The 23,148-nt window shown below is 41.7% G+C and overlaps 1 protein-coding gene across 1 annotated transcript in view; it reads left to right on the top strand.

The window, feature by feature from the left end:
* Nucleotides 1-23,148, top strand: part of CD37 (CD37 molecule) — a 72,520-nt gene that overhangs the window by 38,952 nt on the left and 10,420 nt on the right. The window contains exons 2-7 of the mRNA XM_066607767.1: nucleotides 3,133-3,211; nucleotides 7,607-7,679; nucleotides 10,764-10,888; nucleotides 18,626-18,700; nucleotides 20,740-20,844; nucleotides 21,713-21,937. Coding sequence (XP_066463864.1) covers nucleotides 3,146-3,211; nucleotides 7,607-7,679; nucleotides 10,764-10,888; nucleotides 18,626-18,700; nucleotides 20,740-20,844; nucleotides 21,713-21,937 — 669 coding nt within the window. The 5' untranslated portion in view covers nucleotides 3,133-3,145. The remainder of the gene's footprint in view (nucleotides 1-3,132; nucleotides 3,212-7,606; nucleotides 7,680-10,763; nucleotides 10,889-18,625; nucleotides 18,701-20,739; nucleotides 20,845-21,712; nucleotides 21,938-23,148) is intronic.

Below are 23,148 nucleotides of genomic sequence, written 5' to 3'. Positions count from 1 at the left end.
GCACGTCTCATTGAGTTGTGATATGTATTTTATAGGGATGGAGTGAGTTTACTGTACTGATCTTCACAGGGCTCTCATAAATGACTCATAGTAGTGTCCTCTGATGAAGACAGTCACATGTGTTTATACGGTACATCCTCATTTGTCCTCTGTTTCTTGTCATACATGTATATTTGAGGGGGCCGGCTCTAGCAATGTAATCACAGGGTCTGATTAACAAGGCAGGTAGTAGGAGGTGACATTCCAATGACCTTCTATATGTGGAGAATATGGTTTGTGGAGGAGGTTTTAGTTTAGCATTTTTACATGTCCATGAAAGCCTTTTCTACAAAATGGAAACATTTTTCTACCACTTTCACATGCTAAAGGTACATCAGAAAGCCAAAAAAGGACAAACACTTTAAATAGAAAGCACTTGCCAAGTTTACTCATACAGTAAGTCCTGTCATTTTACTATTTCTTCCATGAACCCTTCCATCAGTGCTTAGCAAAGATAAAAATGAGCTCCCATTATGTTGCCGAGTATTGCCACCCTGGACTGAAGGCTGGTGTTTGTTCCGCCCACCAAACCATTTCCATAACCCAAGTTACATTTTCTCTCTTCCTTATTTGCTAATAATGCTCTTCATTCAGGGAGGGAAGTCCTACACAAGTTCTTGCCAGCCAGTAGCACACCAAGGCTGGGCCCCCTCTCACAATGGGCCCCGCAGCAGCATGACTTGCCTCTATAGTATGAATGTGAAGCAGATTCTCTAACCAGCAATAATTTACCTTTTGTATATTATGACCATTATTGGTCAATGTAATTGTATTACCAAAGAGAATATTATGAGTTATACCGAAAGCTTTTACAAGACTTTCTGTTCCTTAGTCAGCTATTAAATAGCCTGATCTATAGCCGCACATCCCCTTAGAAAAAGCTATATATAGGTTTGCTAATGTATTCTACTCTTACATAATGCAAAAAGACTATCTGAAGTTCATTGGTAAAGTCTTTTTGGAAATTTGTAAAGGGAACCTATCACGTTAAACATGGTTCCTAGCCTATAGGTAGTATATTATAGAGCAGGCAGAGCAGATTGATATGGCTTTATAGTAAAAGATTCAGTACTACTTGTAGTTTATACTTTTAAATTCCTCCTCTTACTGAGCTTAGAGGTCAATTGGGTGGTCTTACCAGTGATTGACAGTCTTCTCTGTATAGGTAGTGAGAGATAAAAAGCGTGGAGCAACCCCAGTAGGAGGTAAGTATTATGAAAAGAAGTTTACAATGGGACGAATCCCTTTTTTTGGAATTAAAACAGTCTGTATATGAAGGTACAGCCAACGCAGGTAACGTTAGACCCACAGGGGTGGGCATGCTAACAAAAAAATCATTAGAGAAGAAAACTTGGAATAAGATGCAATCTTATAGTTGTAAAAAGATGAAAGTACGCAGAAATATTAGCTCTATTTCTCTGTTTATAACATTTCTGCATACGTCCAAGTTTTTACAACTATCAGGTTGCACCTTATTTACAATTTTCTACTCCAATGGTTTGAGCTTTCTCTGTATGACTGCATATAGAGACAACTGTGAATTGCTGATAAGACCGCCCCCCGGACTCCAAAACTCACAATAAGCAGGGTGTTTGATTAATAAAATATAAATTAGGCTACATGCACACGGACGATATTCTCGGGCGCAACTCGCATCGGACAGCACACATACATCCTGTCCATGTGCTTGCTGTCTGATGTATGGGTCGCTATGTGTGTAAACATGCTATTTTTAAACAAGAATAGCACATGTTGCCATTTTGTTTCTTAATTGGACTTCCCATCCGAATAAACAAAAACTATGTGCATTCACTAGAGTTGAGGAAACGTACTCTGCCAAGCTTGATGCTCGTTCAAGTATTAGCATACTCGATGGTGCTCGCTACTTGAGCAAGCATCATGCCATGTTTGACCCCGCCCCAGTTTTGGCCCCTCCCCACCGCTGATGTGTCAGATTTGACCCCTCCCCACTGCGACGCTGCGCACGCCAACGCTAGTTTAAGAGAGAGAGAAAGAGAAAAAAAAAGCTCGGCAACCGGCTGGTCCCATACAAAAATGCTCGAGTCTCCCATTAAAGTCAACGGGGTTCATTACTCGAATAGAGCTCTAGAATTTTACAGAAAGCTCGACTTGAATAACGAGGACCTGAGCATTTTGGAGTTCGCTCATCTCTAGCATTCACCCATTCAAATGAATGGGTGCTATTCAAATGCATGTGTGCTATTTTTGTCCAATTTTTAGACCAATTTTTCAGTCCGAACATTGGATAGAAATGCCGTCCCTGTGCATGTACCCATATACTAGATCTCTTCCCACAAAACAATATACCAATCTCCTCAGCTCCTCCTGCTCTGTCACATCTTTCCCATTAATTGCACAGCATTTGCAATGTGACAGGTTTCCACTAATAGTGTTTTGGAAAGATTCTCATAAAGTGCTCTGGATAATCTAAGTCATCTGTTTAACCAAAGGAGATCCCGGTGGATGAGCGTTTAGTCAATAACACGTCAACAGCTTTTAGATCCACAAATATATTGTGCCATATATGTCTTAGTATAAGGATAACTTGTACAGGAAGCAAATGTATTTCTGAATAATTATTTAGCACATGCCAATAGCATGATCACTTTATTATTTCTGGCCCATTAGGCTGGCAATGACGTTCTATTTTAGCATATAAACTAGGTTACCAAAGAGCAGCCAACTATTCTACAGCACAAAATATCCTAATGGATAGGGGGGACTCCACCTCAGGTTGACCCCACCAAATAACGATGTGAACCTCTACATGGGTGCCCCAAACTAACAACATTAGATAACAATGAAAATAGGACCCCTAGGGTGACAAAACTCTTCTCCACTACAAAAAATAGAAAAGCCAACAAGTGCCAAGTCCTTCTGTCCTGAAATCAGGAGTTGTGATAGCATGAACCAGAATCGGATCCCAAACTCCTTTGTGTCCAAGCTAACGAAAAAGAATGGCCACTGATTGCCCGCCTTGCAATTTACATGATCTATATATTATAATATTCACTGAACATGATAGATGAGTGACACAGTTAAATAATGTTTGTTTTTGTACTTGTTCTACAGGAGTAAAGAGAAGATGGCGATGAAAGGCTGCCTGAGTGTGACGAAATATTTCCTGTTTGTCTTCAACCTATTTTTCTTTGTAAGTGTGCATTTCATTTTTAATACGTATTACTCTTAATAATATATTACTTCATGGTCTGTTATAGTGTTTTTGGTGAGTACCATGATAACCTCTGGTGTTTTCTGTATTGTACTGTAGTATACAGTACATGCCACCTAAATCACACGTATGGCCACTATGTATGAGTTTATCCAAGTTTGACTATTTATTGGTTAATATGTTGGCTATGCCATATGTGCCTGTCTGCAGAGGTGTAATTTGAAGCTCTTGGACTCCAGTGCAAAATTTGTAAGAAGGCCCTCCCAAATATCATGCAAAATTTATAGTACTGATCTATTCATATTTGGCAGAGGGACTTCCATTAAAGGAGAACTCACCACCTCTCGTGGCAACCTGTTCCACTAATTTGACTCCCCATCCTTGTAGGACACAGGTGCAACTACAATCTCTGCACCCCAATAGTTACCTCCTGCATCCATGCATTTCTCCAGACTTCGCAGTTCTCTTAGCGATTTCACATGTATGTACTTGTCTATGTTCACTTCTCCTTTAGACCTTATGTACATATCTGTGTAGCCCCATATTATATCTCCATGTTTCTCCACATTATTGTCATTTCACTGTTTCTAAAGGAGAATACGGTGCCTCATAGAGACACAAAGAGTGCCTATAGGATTGCAGCATTCTCTGTGTGTTGTCGTACAGGTTCCGTACATGCAGCTTTGTCATATGCATGAGCCTTGTGGTTATTATGAAGAACCACAGATTTTACACCTTACCTCGAAGATATTGGTTCCTTTGGCTCAAATTGGCTACTTTTTAAACTCACTGCTACGTGTAGTGGTTTTAGAATACATTTCACTCACATAATGTTCTTTGTTTCCAGACTTTTAATTGCTAACTTTTATTTCATATTGGATTTTGTATCAGATTCTTAAACATTTTTTTCTAAGACCCATCCAAGACTGAGCAGGCACTGGGCCTGAAATAACCTTCCAGTGTTATGGGTTGCCGCATTTTCCTAACGATAGTCTGCTGTTAAAACATTATAAATCGAGAACAAACTGTAATCAGCTGAACGTTTGCTGCATATTTTCTTTCAAGTTTTCCTACAGGACTGTCAGATGAGTTTTCCAACGTTTTTAGAACATGCTTTAGCTATGAATGGTGTTCAAGCTGTTAGACATTTTCTCAGAAACAATATTAAGATACCTAGATATTTTCCGGGTGTGGTACACCAGTATTAAAGCTGGCTGGATAATTGGACAGTTTTCGATTGGGCTGTCTGTGAACTTTTAAGCATGAGCATATAACCCTTTGATCTTTTACTTATTCCTCACTATCATTTTTTTTAATGTCTATACAATTTTACACCATTGATAACCAATGGCATATCTAGGAGCGATGGAGGCCCATAATGAAGATTAAAATGGGCCCCTCATTATGGAGCCAGGTGTTGCCTCCTAGAACAGGTTGGATGGCCTGATATTGTATAATAACGCTTGTGTGTGGTAAGGGTGGTCATCTATGCTTTGCCCTATTTTGGGGGAAGTGGCAGATAACAATTGGGCACAAAACACCAGCAACCCGGAGACCATTGGGGCTACTGAAAGAAAAAGCCTGATGGCTACTCTTAAAAGGCCGTACTAAGCTAGTTGCACACCATAAAAGAAGGCACCCTCGTGTTTTTGTCAATTATTTGCTGTGCCTCAGACTTTTTCGTTTTCATACAGTAAAGGGTTACAGAACTCTTTGATGCCTGCTTGTTGACTGCTCCAAGGATAGGACAGAGCAGAGGTGGTAACTCCTGCTGCGGGCTTTAGCAAGTGGGAATATAGTATAAGAATTCATACACCTGTGAGCACTCCAACTACACAGTATGGTGCTCCCATAAGGCACTGTATTCCATATGTAACCAGGTGGAACATGCCACAATTGTATATGTTTCTGTGTAAAGTTGCACTACATACTGCTGATACATTGCAGACACATTTTATGTGCAAACAGAAATTTCTTTTCCCCCCCTTACTTAGGCCCCCTGTCCACGGGGGAGGAGGGGGGAGAGCTGACAGGTCTCCGAGGGGAGCCTATCTGCTAGAAAGGCTCACTGCGGAGAATCACATGCCACGATTTAAATCCCGTGAGCGGAGAATTGCTATGATTGTCCACTCGTGGACCGCGGCGCTGTGCTTTCCATAGCAACCCTATGGAAAGCTTTACAGAGCGTGATCCACGGACGATAAATCGCCCATGGACAGGCAGCCTTAGAGGCACAACACTCTTGGCGGTTACTGTTATTTTAAGTGGCACACAATCATAATGGTTACAGTTTCTGGTAGAGATACAGTTGCTTGTTGCTCTAACACTTGATGAGCAGTAGAACATCTGCAGAAGTATACATATACTCTTCTGGGGCCTGGAAGGCTATGTCACATCACAAATCCCTCAGGGGTCATGTTGCATGCATGATAGTTGATGGCTCTTGCCTGAATGTTCCTTGTCACTAAGCAGGAGCATAGCTAAAGGCTCATGGGGCCGGGTGCAAAAGTTTATCTTAACTCCTTAAGGGTCTAATAGAGGCTACTCCCTACCAGAATAAGCCATGCCTGGGTATTTGTTTACCTTGAGCAGTCATAGCTGCATGCACATAGCATTCTTGGCATTAATACTTGCATTTATACAGAGAGCAGTCCTTTTTACGATAGTTCAAGTCCACAGTTCCCTTACAGAGTACTACTTTAACTTCAACTTCGATTAACAGCACACTGTTTAAAGGGGTTGTCCCGCGAAAGCAAGTGGGGTTATACACTTCTGTATGGCCATATTAATGCACTTTGTAATGTACATTGTGCATTAATTATGAGCCATACAGAAGTTATTCACTTACCTGTTCCGTTGCTAGCGTCCTCGTCTCCATGGTGCCGTCTAATTTCAGCGTCTAATCGCCCGATTAGACGCGCTTGCGCAGTCCGGTCTTCTCCCTGGTGAATGGGGCCGCTCGTGCCGGAGAGCTGGTCCTCGTAGCTCCGCCCCGTCACGTGTGCCAATTCCAGCCAATCAGGAGGCTGGAATCGGCAATGGACCGCACAGAGCCCACGGTGCACCATGGGAGAAGACCCGCGGTGCATCGTGGGTGAAGATCCCGGCGGCCATCTTGCTAAGGTAAGGAAGAAGTCGCCGCAGCGCGGGAATTCAGGTAAGTACTAAACGTTTTTTTTTTTTAACACATGCATTGGGTTTGTCTCGCGCCGAACGGGGGGCCTATTGAAAAAAAAAAAAAACCCGTTTCGGCGCGGGACAACCCCTTTAACTCCCAGGCCAGGCTCACAGCCATGTATTTGCTGGCATGCCACATGCGTATCTTTCGCGCGTGAGCATGCAGCAAGTACACAATGACAGCCTACGGGTTTGCACGCTCCAGAAGCTCAATTACATCAAATGTAGACCGATATGTTGCAGGCTACCATATAGAACCTGTATGCCTCCATGCCTGCCTGTATCCAAGCTAGAGGCGGCCTAACAAGGTACTAGAGCCTCCCTTCAAGGGTTCAGTTTTCTGCAAAACTGGAGGAGATGCACCTGATGGAAAAACAATTAAGTTATGGTTCCAGAAGTTTCTCAAGACTGAAAGTGTTGTAAAACAGTGTGTGGGAGCTCATCAAAGTATTTCCAATGGCCAAGCAGAAGAAAGTCAAGCAGGGTTTAAGAGAATTCCATGGAAATCAATTCACCAAGCAACAAGATGATTGAACATACAAAGACGACAGTACATTAAGTACTGCATAAGCAGCATCGTGTGTGTTCTTATAGAGTGCAAATTGTCCAAAAGTCCAAAAAACAAGGAGCAAAGACAGGAATTTGCTATCTAAATGCTTGTGCGTATCAACACCTACAGCCACCAAAAATCCCCATGTCTACAGAGAACATGTCTAAGATAGCCCCAAACTGAATGTCTGGTGTGGTGTAATAAAGGACAGTATTACTGGTTCTTTTTTTTTATTAACGTACAGTAACTGGCCCTTTATATTTTGACATTTTGGAACAGTACCTGTTTCCACAAGTAGCTGATCTCCAACCTAACATCACCTTCTAGCAAGATGGGGCTCCCCCACATTGGGGTATTCATGTTCGGAATTCCCTCAATAATTAAGCCTTTGCACTTCTCCTTTTACTTATATCAACGGTAACGATTGTAAAATCACACATAGAAAGTTTCATTCAAATTGGACAACTTCTTCTAGGTGCTTGATCTTTTTGACAATGAGCCTATGTCATTGGTGTTAAATGTTATGTACTTGAGAAAGACTGACACAGTCGAAATGTTACGTAATGGAGGAATAAAGCTAAGTTTAATGCACCCAGGGTGCTATCTTTGAAAGTTTTTCTGGTCATTGTATGTTCTGTTCCTGACAGATCCTGGGAGGCGTTCTGCTGTGTTTTGGACTCTGGATCCTGTTTGACAGGAGCAGTTTTGCCACTATGATAGGTGAGTGAGATAATCTTTGGAGAGGCCCTGTTGCTTACATGCCATGTCTTTTTATTTACATCCACGAAGAGTAAGAGAGCTTTTTGGCAGCATTGAACCATCATTACAGTCATGGTCTTCTTTATATCAGTATCAACCCATTCTCTCCTGGAGAGTTTTAAGAATTGCTGGTGTTAGGCTGAGTGTGCCTGGCATATCATATATACTTTACCCCGTTACAAATCAAGTATTAGTGCATCAGGCATTTCTATATTATCTTTTATAGTAGGCTGGAAGGATGGCTTCAATGGGCTCAAAAAGGATAACTTATTTGACAGCTAGTGTAAAACTAGCATTAAATTATATTTATGGTAAGACATAGAAGAACTAGTAGAAGAGAAGGCTGAAAGTAGATGTACACAGATATTTAGATGGGCCCCTAATGTCTGTTATTCCATTCAGTTTCTAAAAGCTTAGATACTTTTACCCAAAGTGAAAAAATGTCATAATAGTGAATAGAAAGCTCAAGAGGCAGCCAAAGATTACTTTTAGAAATATTGTCATTTTCCTTTTTTACAGCAGTGACCATTTTTGCAAAAGTAGAAAAATGACAGCTTTACTATCAATTGCTGAGAAGATGATTGAAAAACAATAGCTAATAAGGCTATACTTCTGGCTGTCACTTTTTACAAAAATTGCCACTGCAGCTTAAGGGCGCCCACCCACTGGCGTTTGCGATTTCCGTGCGTGAAAAACGCCGCGTTTTCCCCGCGTTTTTCGCGGCGTTTTTTGCCGCGGTTTCGCGGCGTTTTTGCGGCGTTTCCATTAATTTCCATTGACTTTCATGGGTGCATTAGGAGAAAAATAAGGACACATATGCAACTGCCGGTTCCTATGTTAAAAAACGCCACGCAACGCAACGCAAAACGCCAGTGGGTGGGAGTACATTCAATTCTAATGGCTCTTGAGAAAAAACGCAAAACGCAGAGAAACGCAAATCGCCAGTGGGTGGGCGCCCTAAGGCCTCGGTCAGACGGGCGTATTTTCACGCGATTTGCGCATGCGCATGCGATCTGTGCATAAATAGAACCATTGCTTCGCAATGGCATCGGACACATGGCCGCTTTTTATACGGATGTCCGATAAATTATAGGACACGAGGAATCGCAGATCGCGCCTATCTGCGATTCCTTGTGTTCTATTATATGTACTCAATGGGGCCGGCGGCAGCAGCGCCGACCCCATTGAGAACATATACTACAGAAATCATTCACCTCTGCCACAGCTGTAACAGCTGTGGCAGAGAAGAATGATGTTCGCCCCTTGAATTCAATGGAGCCGGCAATACAGCCAGCTCCATTGAAAGCAATGGGCTGTGGGCGAGCGCGGGATGAATTTTCTCCTGAACTGCTCTGGGTAGTATTCAGCAGCCGGGGATTTAAAATCCCCACCTGCTGAATGGGCTGCCTCAGATTGGTCACAGCCCTCACCAATCAGAGGCAGCTCTCACTCACCCATTCATGATTTCATGAATGGGTGAGTGAGTGCTGCCTCTGATTGGCTCAGCGCAGGGACCAATCAGGGGCAGCTCTCAGCTGTCATTCAATAGCTGAGAGCTGCTCCTGATTGGTCCTTGCGCTGAGCCAATCAGAGGCAGCACTCACTCACCCATTCATGAAATCATGAATGGGTGAGTGAGAGCTGCCTCTGATTGGTGAGGGCTGTGACCAATCAGAGGCAGCCCATTCAGCAGGCGGGGATTTTAAATCCCCGGCTGCTGAATACTACCCAGAGCAGTTCAGGAGAACTGCCGACCGGCCGCGGCTGAACTCCGGCTGCACGGACAAGGTGAGTATATATATATTTTTTTTAAAAACATTTTTGGATGATTTTCAGGGAAGGGCTTATATTTTTAAGCCCTTCCCAAAGATTCATCCCGCGCTCACTGCCAGCCCATTGCTTTCAATGGAGCCGGCTGTATTGCCGGCTCCATTGAATTGCAATGGGTTGGACAGCGCTCCTGTGATCAGGGCCTTTTCCCCGAAAACGCTGCTAGCTGCAGATTTTTCGGGCGATTTTTCGGCCCCGGTCACGCGATTTGCGGATGCGCATTCGACATGCGATCCGCAAATCGCGGCAAAAAGCGGTCGTCTGACCGAGGCCTAAGAGAGTCGGGTGCTTTTGTCAATCCCTTTCGGTTAGAAAGGTCCCAGATATGCAGATCACGGTTTGTCCTTCTGCTGGGTATCCCAATGATCTGCTGTAAACTGTTAGGAAAACCTATCAAAAGTACAGTAGTGACACCACAGTAGAAATTAAGTATTCAATAGTCCCATTGAAATGTATAGACTGTTAGCATAATGCATGAACTTGCCTGGTCTTCCAGAGCAAGTCTTGTACCTGCTCTAGGTGAGGGTCATGAATGGATGATCGTCTCTATTAACTTATAATTCCCTAATGGGGTATTTGAAAATTGATTTTCTAAACCACACCACCCCTGTAAAAGAAAAAAAGTCCCAAAATTTCTATATGCAAATAATAGGCTAATTTACTGCACATAACTATGTCAGCTGCTCCATACACAGAGTACAGACTGTTAGAAATGGCAGCCAGTATTTTGGTACCAGGTTTGCAGGGCAACAGCATGAAATTTGAATTCCCCCTCAGTCCAACAACCTGAGTATAAGGTGACTTCCTTCAAAAGGAGCAATTCTGATAATAAATATAACATATAGGAAAATTCACATTTATACAGTTTTCTGAGATACAGGCAGGTTCACGGAAGGTGAGACTAAACTTTTAATTTGTTGTCACATTGAATATTTCCATAAAGTAACAAGTTTTGAACACGCCATTCAGACATTAGATCCTATAAAGAAAGCGTCTCAGGTAGGAATAAAACAGCTCAATTATAGTTCAGACATGAGAAAATAGAGACATAAAGATGAATAAAGGGAATTATAGGCCCTGCTCCAACTTGCAGGAATCTTTGTTGTTTGAGCCCCCAGGCTAGGGCTGAAATCTTCAGAAAGAAAGCAGAATGATTCAGCAGTTGATATTTATGTAACCTGTTCCTTCCCCCTCTCTCCCCTTATCTTCCCTCAGGGTCCTCTACGCCCACCTTGAAGATCTTCTCCTACGTGTTGTCAGGAGTTGGGATCCTTACAATGTTGCTGGGGTTTCTGGGCTGCCTTGGCTCATTAAAAGAGATCAAATGTCTCCTTGGATTTGTAAGCAAACTTTAGTTCTTCAATCAGTTCACATAATACCTGAGCTTTTAATTATTGTTTAGTTATGTTTATTGATGAACCCATACTACTGTCAGTAGAACTTGAGCACATGATGTGAGAGCACAGGGGTGAAGGAGAACTAGACTGAAGAATTCATCCACAATTAAAGTGTACCTGATCGTAGAGAAGCTCCATTTTTTGTCTGTAGGCTTTGAATAGAAGTGTAGGAGTGAATAGGGCTGAGCTGCGATACCCAATGCAGTCTATGGACAGGAGTGGTGTTGTTATAGAAGAAACCGACAATGTTTGTCATCTCATACAACTCCCTTAGGACAATCCCTTCCTACAGAGGGCATGTAGGCTTAATTGAGAGGGGATCCCTACTTGGGACCGTCTATCTATGAGCCAGAGCTGAAAGCCCCTGCATGGAAGACCTACCGTTCTTGTTACCATTTAGTACATAGTCATTTAGTGATATAAGAAGTAAACCAAGTAATTATACACGCCTTTTAGGTATAAGAACAATGCAAAATTTGGAGCTCAGCATGTTGAACACTAACTTTCAATTGAATTCAAAATTTGCCAAAGTTTGAGTTTATTAAGCCATAGAAATCCACTATTCAGAGTCAAGGGTCCAACACTATTTAGGGCACAGCTCCCAGACCACCATTTCTATGTTTTACTGGCATGGCAAAAGGCATTATCCATAGAAAATTGGCACTACCTTATGGTGCATGGATAGAATTCCACTCCGTAACAATATGAGAATCCAGAACTCAAATAAATGCAAACTACATTTACCAATCCATCACTGAGAAATCCCAAGTTTCAAGTGATGTTTCGATTCAATGAATAAATATACTTCGCATTTATTTGAGTGCATCACACAGAATCCCAAACATGCCCATTGGATTCCACATGGAAAACATATGCCACTTTAGGAATATGTGCTGTACAAAATAACATATTCTAGACCACAGATGCAAAAGACACTTTTTCAAGCCATTGAACATTGCGCTTAGCTTAAGAGAACTATAATGTATTTTTTCATTCATACACTACACATGGAAACACATCCCATAAAGTTTTACGCTCCAGAATTAATAGCTGGTATTACATACAAATCAGAATCTACATCTGATTCTTCTACACGTATGGAATTAACTAGTCATGTCGTATAGAGTGAAATAAAAAACTGTTATTTCAGGAAGCACGTATTCTATGAACAGACGGAACCGTAATAATGAAATCATGGACACTTGGCAATAGTAAAAGACTTCCAACATCTGCTGTCAATACAGTCCCATGTATGTCGTAGATGTGACTGCAGCACAAAAATATGGAGGCCATCTGTTTAGGTCAATTTCTAAATTAGTCTGTATGTAAACTTCATTTCCATGCAGTTGCTTCAGGAGAAAAGTACTGGAGCCAAAGACCTTGTGTTAAGTCATGTGGAAATCATTAAGAATTGTAACTGAGACTCATGGTGTCTTGGGATTTGCTTAAATCAAGTTTGAACCGTGTAAAACTAAGTCAATTTTGAACAGTGAGGGGATTCCAAGTGCATTAATACACATCTGAGGGGATAACTTATCGCTACACTTTAAGCAATGTCATGGCTGAAATTTGTTTCTGGAAATTTCAGTTTTGGTGAGCATGAGAATTTCTCTTTTGTCTGATATCTTTAAGACGTCTTGTGCTATGTCCACAGCCACATAGTACTTTAAGGGTATGTCCGTACATAGCATAAACAGTGTGGATTTTCCATTGGAGAGCTTCCTACAGAAAATCTGCAGCATTTTACAGTATAAACAATGTGGATGAGATTTCAGGAAATCTCATCCACATGTTGCAGAAAAAAATCAGCAATGTAAACTGATCTGCAGTTTAAAACAGATCTGCATTCTAAAGGGGTTGTCCGGACTTTACTGTTGATGATCTATCCTCCGTATAGGTCATGAGTAATTGATTGGCGTGGGTACACTGTTCGGGATCCCGGCCAATCAGCTGATATCGGGCCTGCTATCATTAAATGAAAACTCCACCTGCAATACCAGCCTTAGCCTTTGCATTAAGGACGGAGCTGTCTGCTTCCAACTCTGCCCACAACAACAGCGAGTCTGGCAAACATCTGATTAGTGGGGATCCCGAGTTGTGGAACCTCACTGATCAACTACTGGTGACCTAGCCTTAGGATAAGTCATCAGTAGTAGAGTCCTAGACAACCCCTTTAAATATGCGGCATGCCAAATCCATGACAAAAAAATTAACATTTTGTACAGTTTTTGGAGCTAAAAATATATATTGCTCTTAGGAAAGCCCTTTAATTTGTACCATTGTCACCTATGGAAGATATCATTGATGCACAAAATATTACAATTTTTTATGGTAGTATGAATGATGTATAACTTATTGAATGTGCTTATGGGCTTGTTTACATGGGCCTTGTTTTCACGCAGAATAGGCGCGTCCAAAAAACTGCGTCTTTTAGAGCCAATGGTTTTCCCTTTTATAAATGTTCAAATAAAGGAATTTTAGGCACGCAAAAAACTTGCACCTTACAAGTCCACCACAGTTTAGAAAGGTAACAAACGTAACATTCGCAGTCCATAGATCGGGAAATGTGTTCCGCAATGGGCAGATTCCAAATGAAGTTTTGGCAAAAGTTCTTTAATGCAAACTACTTGTTGTCCCAGGCTAGCAATCACCATCTTAATACACAGCCAGATGCTTAGTCCTGATATACCCTGTTTCCTTGAAAATAAGACATACCCTAAAAATAAGACGTAGCAGGATTTTTTTGGATTTTTGAGGATGCAGAATGCTTTTGCAGGATTTTTGAGGATGCTTGAAGTAGAAGCCCTAATCCAAAATTGAGCCCTATTTACAGTTAATAAAAAAGAACAACATAAATAGTGTCCAGGCAGCTGTACATGTAAAAAAAAGTACAATCTATTGGAGCAAAAATTAATATAAGACACTATCTTATTTTTGGGGAAACAGGATCTGTCTTGGATTCTTAACAGCAAGTGTGCTAAGTCTACATAGGTTTGCTTTAAGTGCGCCTGCTGTCTGGTGTTTTATAAGGCTGCCCTCACTTACGGTTCCAATGCAGGAGTACTCCTAGTTCCGATATGACTGTCCTGTAATCACTTCAATGCTCCCTCAGTTCTACTTCAGTCCCATGAAAACAAATGCTCTCTAACAGCAACATCACTTTCTCTTCCGGTAGTCGCTGGATGCCATGCAGATTGTTACACATTCAGTGTTTCTGCTGTCCACTTCTGCAGGCTCTCACACCCATTGTAGATGCACCTTGATTATGTGCCCTTTGCTATCCCTGTACCACTGTTTTCCCTCTCTCATATTCCTCTCTGTAACTGGTTGCACTTCACTCACTCATTCTGCAGCCCCAGCTCCTTCTGCCTGTGTTGCAGCAGCAAATTCCCTTTTATAGGCCCAGAAGTAGCCAATTACTGAAAGCCTTTCTGGCCATGCCCGGTTTAAATTGCCACACAATTGTCACATGTGATGGCAACATGTGATTGCATCTCTACCGATCACCATAGTAACTCACTTTCACGGGAAGCCCCTTACAGATACGTCATCAATAGCCAAACTCCCGTACTACCCTTTTATGATAAAGGGCTAGGGTAGCAAACTGAATCTTTGCACCAGGCAAAGGACAGCCTAGCTATATTACTTACTAACTTTGTATTTCGCATAGCAGGTATAAAAAAAATTGAGATGATATTTTTGCATCAGTAGTGCACTAATGGGATAAACTATTGCCCCTGTGTCACTGGAGTATACTCTTCTATATAAGGCCGGGCTCCCATGAGCGTATATGAATATGCAGCAAATCATGGCAATTCCAATACACTGATTTTCGTTGTACCACTCACTTCTTTGTCTGTGTTTACACTGAATGATTAGCCTTTAAATTTGAAGGACCTAAGAATTTTTTTTTTAATGATAATCGTTCCGTCTAACGCACCTTTAATTTAGCTGATAGATGGTATCTTGTTCTGTGCACAGGTGTATTAGCTCATTATAATTCAAGGCAAAGGACTAAGTGTCTGAACAGAGCAATAAATCCATGCCCTTGAGCACCAGAGAACATGTAGGCTCAGAACCCTTGATACTGAAAAATATTTTTCCCTTGTATAGAGGTTATCCATATAGGTCTGTCTCTTCAGCTAAAAATCCTAACTCATGGTAATAAATTCAAAGGAACACTCCAGGAAAAAAAACATATATACTGTTATCCTTGGTGTAGGGCCTGAGGGTGGTGCATGATTCAGATTCAAAAACACCAAATATAGAAGTCATTCATTGCCTCCTCATTCCCACACTAGGAATAACAGAATGTGCCACTCTTTCTTGCATTGTTCATTTAATACAAGTTACCCAATTTCTCTTTACTTGTAACAGTCCCTCCCTACTTCTTCTAGTTGAAAGCCAATTATAAATTAATGCATGTTATCTTTCAGGAAAAAGACCAAATATGGAAGGCCAAAAACAGTTGGCTTACTTTTAAGGGTGGTCTTACTCACTGATTGACAGCTTTCAGTGTAGGTACACTTATATATAGAAGGCTGTCAATCATTAATAGGACCACCCACTGGACACTTAAGCCCAGTATGAGCAAGAATATTGATGAATGAATTATAAATTATACTACATCCTATCCCACAAAATTTACATCAATCTGCTTAGTCTCCTGCTCTACAACATGGTGCCTAAGGATTAGACAGAACGTTCGATGTGACAGGTTCCCTTCATAGACATCTTATGTTGAGGAGCAGAATAGAGCGGTGACACCCTACACCATCTATTTTATAATTAATCAGATTATTGTCCTACGTTCTTAAACTCATTTTAAATTAATGAGTAAATTGTTCTTCGTTGTTCACGGTTATCTATTGAGCTCCTTCTTTTAAGAGACTGCCATACCTTGAGCAGGAACTTCAATTTTCTGAATGAACATATGTTGGCATTGAGTCTTTTGTCTGTATAGTAGGGTGCACAGGCTTTGTTAACCTTTAAGGGGTTGGCCAAGTTAAAGAAATCCTTGTTATCGGGTCCTCCGTGTCTTAAAATAAGAAATCAGCAGTTACCTCTCTTCTCCCTGCTCCTCCTCCACCACCAACTCTAGTCTCTGCTGTGATATTCCGTAAACCTGTTGTAGCAGCCAATGACAGCGCTCAGCCTTGATTGCTGAGTGCTATCATTGGCTGCTGCAGCTTGTTTGGAAACGCGCTTAGCCTGCAAAGTGGTGTCACAGGAAGATCGGAGCTGGGGGAGGAAGACAAGAGGGGGAAAGAGGAGAGGTAACTACTGATTTGCTATTTTTGGGCATGGGGGGCTTGGTGACAGGGGTTTTCTTAACTCAAACAACCCCTTTAAAGCATTTCCTAATGTCAATGTTGGGGACTACATGATCTTTCTACATCAGTTGTCCGAATGCATATACAATACTAGTAGAGGGGCATTCATATTGGAGATAATTCCTAAAATATTGTGCATGTAAAACATATTGCCTAAAGGAAAAAGCAAGTTGACAATTTAAAGCAACAATTTAAAGGCTATCTCCACCTTTACAATCAGCTTTATAACATCAATGCATCTTCAGTAAAAAAAAAATGAAAAAAATGCTACTTTGAAGCTAGTTTTGAACTTTTTTGACTTACAGCATGTATTTCTATGGTTGAAGACTGCCAACACATTTTGTGTGGTGGTTATTGGATCTTGTAGTCCTACCATGCCTTCTTCTTGCTAACCTTCATTCAGTATGTTTGAAAGTAGTGGGGACAGAAGGGAGGCAGTATGATTGTTGGATCAGTTTACAAATTGTTTGTTTGTACCCTGTAACTACAGTGACCCATAAGTCTGAATAGGGGCTGTATACATAAGAGAGTCGGATATTCTTTATCAAGATTATAAAGTTTAGTCATCAGAATCTGCTGATAACGACAGAGCTGGCAAACTATCTAATGTGTATGGGGCAACTCGGCGTTCTACAGACAACATCGGGAGAAAGAAAGAATTATCAGGGACGTCGAATTTCAATGCTCAATCCTTTTGTTACCCCGAGAGATAAGCCATCATTAGAGTTGTCTGACTCTGCTTTAACAAATGCATATTATAACCAACAGCTGTTGCAGACTTCAGCAAGGAAAGGGAGCGCTTAGTGTCAATCAGTAATTAACTGTGGTGTGTAATTTGTTGCACTTTGTATACAGGGGTGGGGGGTGCCATGCACATTCTCTCCCATAGAGTTGGGAAGGGTATTGTCTCTCCTTGAGGAGAGCAACTAGAAGGTGAGTGAGGAGACTTACAAGGCCATGCATGCTCCTCTGGGTAATATGCAAATAAGGAAGATGGAACAATACCTCTGCAGCGCCACCTATTGGATGGCAGCATTCCTGCAAATCGAACATTGATTTGCAGGAATGCTGCCATCCAATATGTGGCACTCCCATAGAGTGACACTTCAGCGGGTGAATATAAAAAAGATATCGCCAAACTCCCTGTCACCAACCCTAAAACGCCATAACTTAGTCTATGCTGCTGCTGGGAGGTGACAGGTTCCCTTTAAGTACTTCTGTCCCTTGCTGCAGTTCTGCAGCAGCTGTGCTGTATATTATACGCTGTAATGAATTCATCACTGTAAAATGTTCCAAATACTGGAGGTCCACTGCTGACTATTATATGACCCTGGAGCTCTTTGATGGCTTCTTAGTTAGTACATTATTCCATCCAGCTGATTAGTTAGATTTTATTGTAATTAAAATGAGGGGAAAACGCTATGTCTCAGTATCCATGAAGAAATGTATAACTGGGAATACTGTAAGAACAGCAGCGGCCAGTGGATCTATACAATATTACTCGCCCTCTTGATTGGCAGAACTGAAAGTATTAGTCATACTTTCCTTTAAGGGAAATGGCTGTTTTCCTACAGTCTCTGCACCTGGTAGTTGTAAAACCTTACATATATACAAGCATTTAATGAGCTTTAAACAATGTAGCTGGCCATACTTTGTACACGGAGGGTTACATGTAGCGATGTATTCCTCTCCTACTTAGAATATAGGAGTAGTCCCTGCACATGAATGGTGTCTGGGCTCCTTTACCTCCAGAGGCACCATTGAAAATCGATCATCAACCCTCCCCCCCATTTATCATTTAGCCAAGCCCTCGCTATTGTACCACTGCTACTTTTATGTATCTTAGTGGTTTGTGGTTTAGTTCTAGTATGTATCTGGTGGTGTTTTGTCCCAGCAGTGCAATACTGGTTATTTAGGCATTCACTTAGGATCATAGGGTCCATTTCCAGAAGCCTGCCAAATACATGCAACACTTGTTAAAGCTCAAGTGCGGAGCATGAAAATTCCTAAAAGAATAGTAAAAAGTTTAAACACAATGTGTTAATCCAGGTCCAGTATAAACCAGTATAACTGAAGCCAATCTGTTCTGCTAACTAGTTATGGATTGCTATACACAGGGGGCAGGCTCAGGTACAATGATGTGTCAGAATGTGGAACCATTGTAGGATCCCTCCATGGTCGAGGCCATCGGTTTGCTCTATACTTTTGATTTCCTGAAATATTTAGATAATACGGTTCCAAAAAAAAAATGAAAATTTTAGAACTTATGTTACCATATTGTTGCATTCCTAATTGAAGACTTGCACCAGTGTTAATGATTCATTTATTTAATTTCTTTTTTTTCCAGTATTTTGCATTCCTTCTTCTGCTGTTTGCTGCTCAGATTACTGTGGGTGTGCTGGTGTACACACAGCGGTCCTCTGTAAGTAGTCATGTATACTCTGCATTCAGTGTACTTTTTAAGGGCTCGGTAATACAAGCGTGTGTTTTGCACACTTCTAAAAGAACCAATGGGTTCCTATAGAAGCGTTCCTATGCGCGGAATCTGAAGTGCAAAACAACGCACACCTAAAAAATATAGGACATAGGTGTGCGTTTTGCAGGAGTTTCCATTGACTCCTATGGGAGCAGGAGTTAATAGATTCCCCGCTGCTTACAGCAGGGCATTTAAAGGGTGCTTCTGGCATGAAAATCATCACTGTGGGGGCTGCCTTCATCCTGTTGCTTTCAATGGGGCAGCAACAGCGCTGTCCCCATTGAAAGCAAAGGAATAGCATCACGGTCCTCTGCCACAGCTATGACAGGGGATTCTTTCGTGCCCGTGCAGAGTCCCATCATCACTGAACACTGTGACAGCGCTGTTACAGTGTTCAGTGATGAGGGGACCTTCCTGGAGCAGCTGCTCCAGTGAACAGGCAAAGCTTCATGCGCTGCGTATATGAAACTTTGCCCCTTCACACGTTTTCCGCTCATGCGAGCAGTGTTTTTTTGCGCACATAGGACTCGTCTGACCGAGCACTGAAGCTGACTTGAAACCCTGATAGGGCCCATTCACACAGCCGTCTGAGTACGAGTTTTCATATAGACCCTCAGAACAACCAGAGGCCAGTGAATCTATACAGTGTTACTTGCCCTCTTGATTGGCAGAACTGAAAGTATTAGTCATACTTTCCTTTAAGGGAACTGGCTGTTTTTGGTCTGTGTGAAAAAAAAAAGAAAAGCATTACGTCCTATTCTGGTCCGAATCATGGACAAAAGTAGGACATGCAATGTCTACTGTCCGCAGAGATCAGAGAGAACACAGACATGTATCTATGTGCTGTTCAATGCCAATTGTGCTCTAGAATATTGAGTGCAACTTACACATGGCTGCCTAAATGTGGCCTAATTGTATTGGATGCACCTAATTTTAGGCACATGCGGGATTGCAGTAGATCACTATGAGATATTGGGGGGTTATCGCTAAATTTAATTAGAAGCAACTATGTAATATAACATTATTATTGAAATCTCCAAAAATCTAATTCCTAACTGGCATATTTGTGTTATAGCTCCTAATATAACAAAGCCTACAGGCTTTTTCTTGCACCACACCTTGACCCCTTTGCGTGACCTCATGACGTCATTAGATTTGGTACATCCTCACCACCCCCCGTAAAATCATAAAATTTTAGTTTGGTACATTGAGTGACTGTCAGCAAGGTCAAAGTTCCTATGTTAAGCCTAGCGGTGGTGTTGTGCTTCAGCCAACAGCGCCGCTAGGGAGAGTCAAGTGTTGTTGAGCGACATTCATATCAAGTGCTTACCAGTGTGACTGTTGCCATGCCCCCAAAACGTGGAAAACCAACATGGACGGCGAACAGTTCAAGCCGAATCCTCAGCTCGACAGTTCTTAAAACATTTACAATTGTAGCGAACATTGGGTCAATCTAGTTATGTGAATTGTCCTTTGTAATCTCAATTGGCTTATACTATGTGCTACTTTAAAGGAGTTGTGTCATTAAGAGAAAAAAAAATGAATCGCTGGTCATTTGATAAAATGAAAAAAGACAGCACACTTACTTGTCTTTAGGCTCCTGCTGCCCCGTCTTCTGGCAAGGATGGGCGCCAGAAGTCAAGGGACGCTGCATCCAATCAGAGGCCGCAGCGTCACCTTCCCAAACTCCTGTAATCATGGCGCCTAGGATGTGATCGCTGATGCCAGGAGTTCAGAGGGTGATGCTGCGGCCTCTGATTGGTGGTCACTTGAATTTCAGTAGCGATATACGCTGCAGGGTGGAGAAGGGCAGCGAGAACTGGGCACATGTGTCCCGGGTAGCTGAAGACAGTTGAGTATGCTTTAAATAGTTCAGCACCAACGTTGAACATATAAACTACATACTAGTAAATATTATATACAGTGCATATATTTAATTACTCTTTAGTTTGATGGTCACAGTTACTTTTTAATTCTTTCTCCAGGTAAATTTTGCTGTGGGAAAATATGTGGAAAATATTATTAAGAACTATGAGATTGTCACAAACGAAACAGACCTTCAAGAAGGTTTGGATTTTGCACAGGAACAGGTATTTTGAGATAAACTTTAGTCTTTTCTAATATTACTGGTTTACCTAAGCTATTTTCCATTTCAATCAAGAGTTTATAAGATCTTCTGTACCGTCACATCTGTTATGCTGTAATAACCGCTAGTTCACCCATTCAAGAACTTTTCATCATGGTATTGACTATCACAGCTCTATCTCCATTCAGAGGCATAACCAAGTTCTTGGACCCCAATGTAAGATCTGTAAAAAGGTCCCATGGCTTTTGAACTCCCTCAGGTATCAGGTCCTGGGTACAACTACTACTTCTGCACCCCATATAGCTACACCCCTTTATACATAGTAGTTGTTTTGTGCTTTTTTACCACCACTTGCTGTTCTGTCTTCCAGCCTCTGAAAGAAACCAAACATTTCAAGCACTACTCCCAGCATTTTTATTTATTTCCCATTGTACCTTTGTGCCCTCCATGTTTTGCTTTTGATCCAGCAATATATAGTCAATAATTGGGGCTTTAGAAGGAAGCCTTAAAGTGAATGTGCCATCAGAATATTGCCTATTAGGAAAATCAAATTGTTATGTTAAACATACTTTTTAAGATCTTTTAGTATTTTTTAAATTCTTAATGTCATAAGCTATATTTAAAAAAAAATAAAAAAAATCTGAAATCGTGCAGTTTTCACACTAACTGCTGAGTCTAATATTAGGCTGTTGCTTCCTGTTCTGCAGAAATCACTTTTCAGAAGGTATCTGAAACACCTACATACAGATAACACATGTTCTACCATTAATAACAGGTGACGGTCACAGCCCACCTCCTCCTCTCCTTGCACAATGACCCCTACACAGGTCACAGAGCATGCCCAATTGATTGTCCACCCTCTTGTGTTACAGATGAGCTGCTGTGGTTGGTTCGCTCCTGAAGACTGGATGAAAAATCAGAAGATCTATGAAAACTCATCACTCAATTTATATCCTTGCTCCTGCAGAAATATATCTTCCTTCTTTCCTAACCCAACCATCAATGGCACTGTGAATGCTACTGACATATCTCTACCTGAACACAGCCGTGGATTCTGCACAGCCACCTCAAGGAACAACTGGCCTGTATATAAGATAGTAAGTGGAAACTACCGAAAGACTTAAAAGGGCCTTGTGCACATGGTGTAATTTCAACACTGATTTGGGCATCAATTGTGTGCCCACATCTGAGGCAAAATCTGCACCATGTTAACATTTTATTAAATGCAATGCAAATCTGCATCATAATTCACATGGTGCGGATTTTGAAATCCGCATAGTGGGTAAAAAAAGCTGACATGTTAATTCTTTTTGCATGCCCAAGCAGACACTGTGTTGGGCTACCACATGCAGATTTGCTCCATTGACAAGGGATCTGGATGCGGATTTGAATGTAAATCCACGGCAGAACTCAGGGTTCAGCCTTGTATTTCTGCTGTGGATTGAACTGTCAGATGCATATGGGATAAATCCAACCTGGATCTGTGAACATATCCAAAGGGGTCTTTATACATATACTGTATATTCCGGCATATAAGACGACCTTTTAACCCCGAAAAATCTGCTCGGCAGTCGGGGGTCATCTTATACGCCGGGTATACAGTGTCAAAAAATTTCAAATAAGCAGTAATCGCCTGCCACGGCGTTCTGCGGCGCTGCTGCAGGCTGTCGCTCCCTCCTCGTCGCCGACAGAGCATTGCTTTCTGGATGCAGGGCTTGAAATCCCCGCCTCCAGAAAGCTAATGCTGTGATTGGCTAACTCAGGCGGCGTCAGCCAATCACAGCCATTCAATGACATCATTGAATGGCTGTAATTGGCTGACGCCGCCTGAGTTAGTCAATCACAGCGATTCAATGAGGTCATTGAATGGCTGTGATTGGCTAACGCAGCGCCAGCTTTCATTGGCTGACGCTGCCTGAGTTAGCCAATCACAGCATTAGCTTTCTGGAGGTGGGGATTTCAAGCCCCGCATCTAGAAAGCAATGCTCTGTTCCTGACGAGGAGGGAGCGACAGCCTGCAGCAGCGCCGCAGAACGCCGCGCGAGGGGAGTACTGTTTTTTTTCCCCTTACACCGTATTCCTGGCATATAAGGTGACAGTTGGGGGGAGTCGTCTTATATGCCCAGTCGCCTTATACGTAGGAATATACAGTACTTTTACTACTAAATAATTGACTTTAGTGACTTTTTAAGATCGGATTCACACGAGAGTAAGAATGTTTGTGGCACATTTTTGCGGAATGGGCATTGCGCATTTTTTTGTGCATCGGTGTATTTTACTGTACTTTTTTCGTGTTCATGTCGAAAAT

Source organism: Eleutherodactylus coqui, chromosome 6, assembly GCF_035609145.1.
Source record: "Eleutherodactylus coqui strain aEleCoq1 chromosome 6, aEleCoq1.hap1, whole genome shotgun sequence".
NCBI classification, from domain to species: Eukaryota; Metazoa; Chordata; class Amphibia; order Anura; family Eleutherodactylidae; genus Eleutherodactylus; species Eleutherodactylus coqui.
Note: the sequence above shows the minus strand (reverse complement) of the source record. Positions and strands in the feature narration are given on the sequence as shown.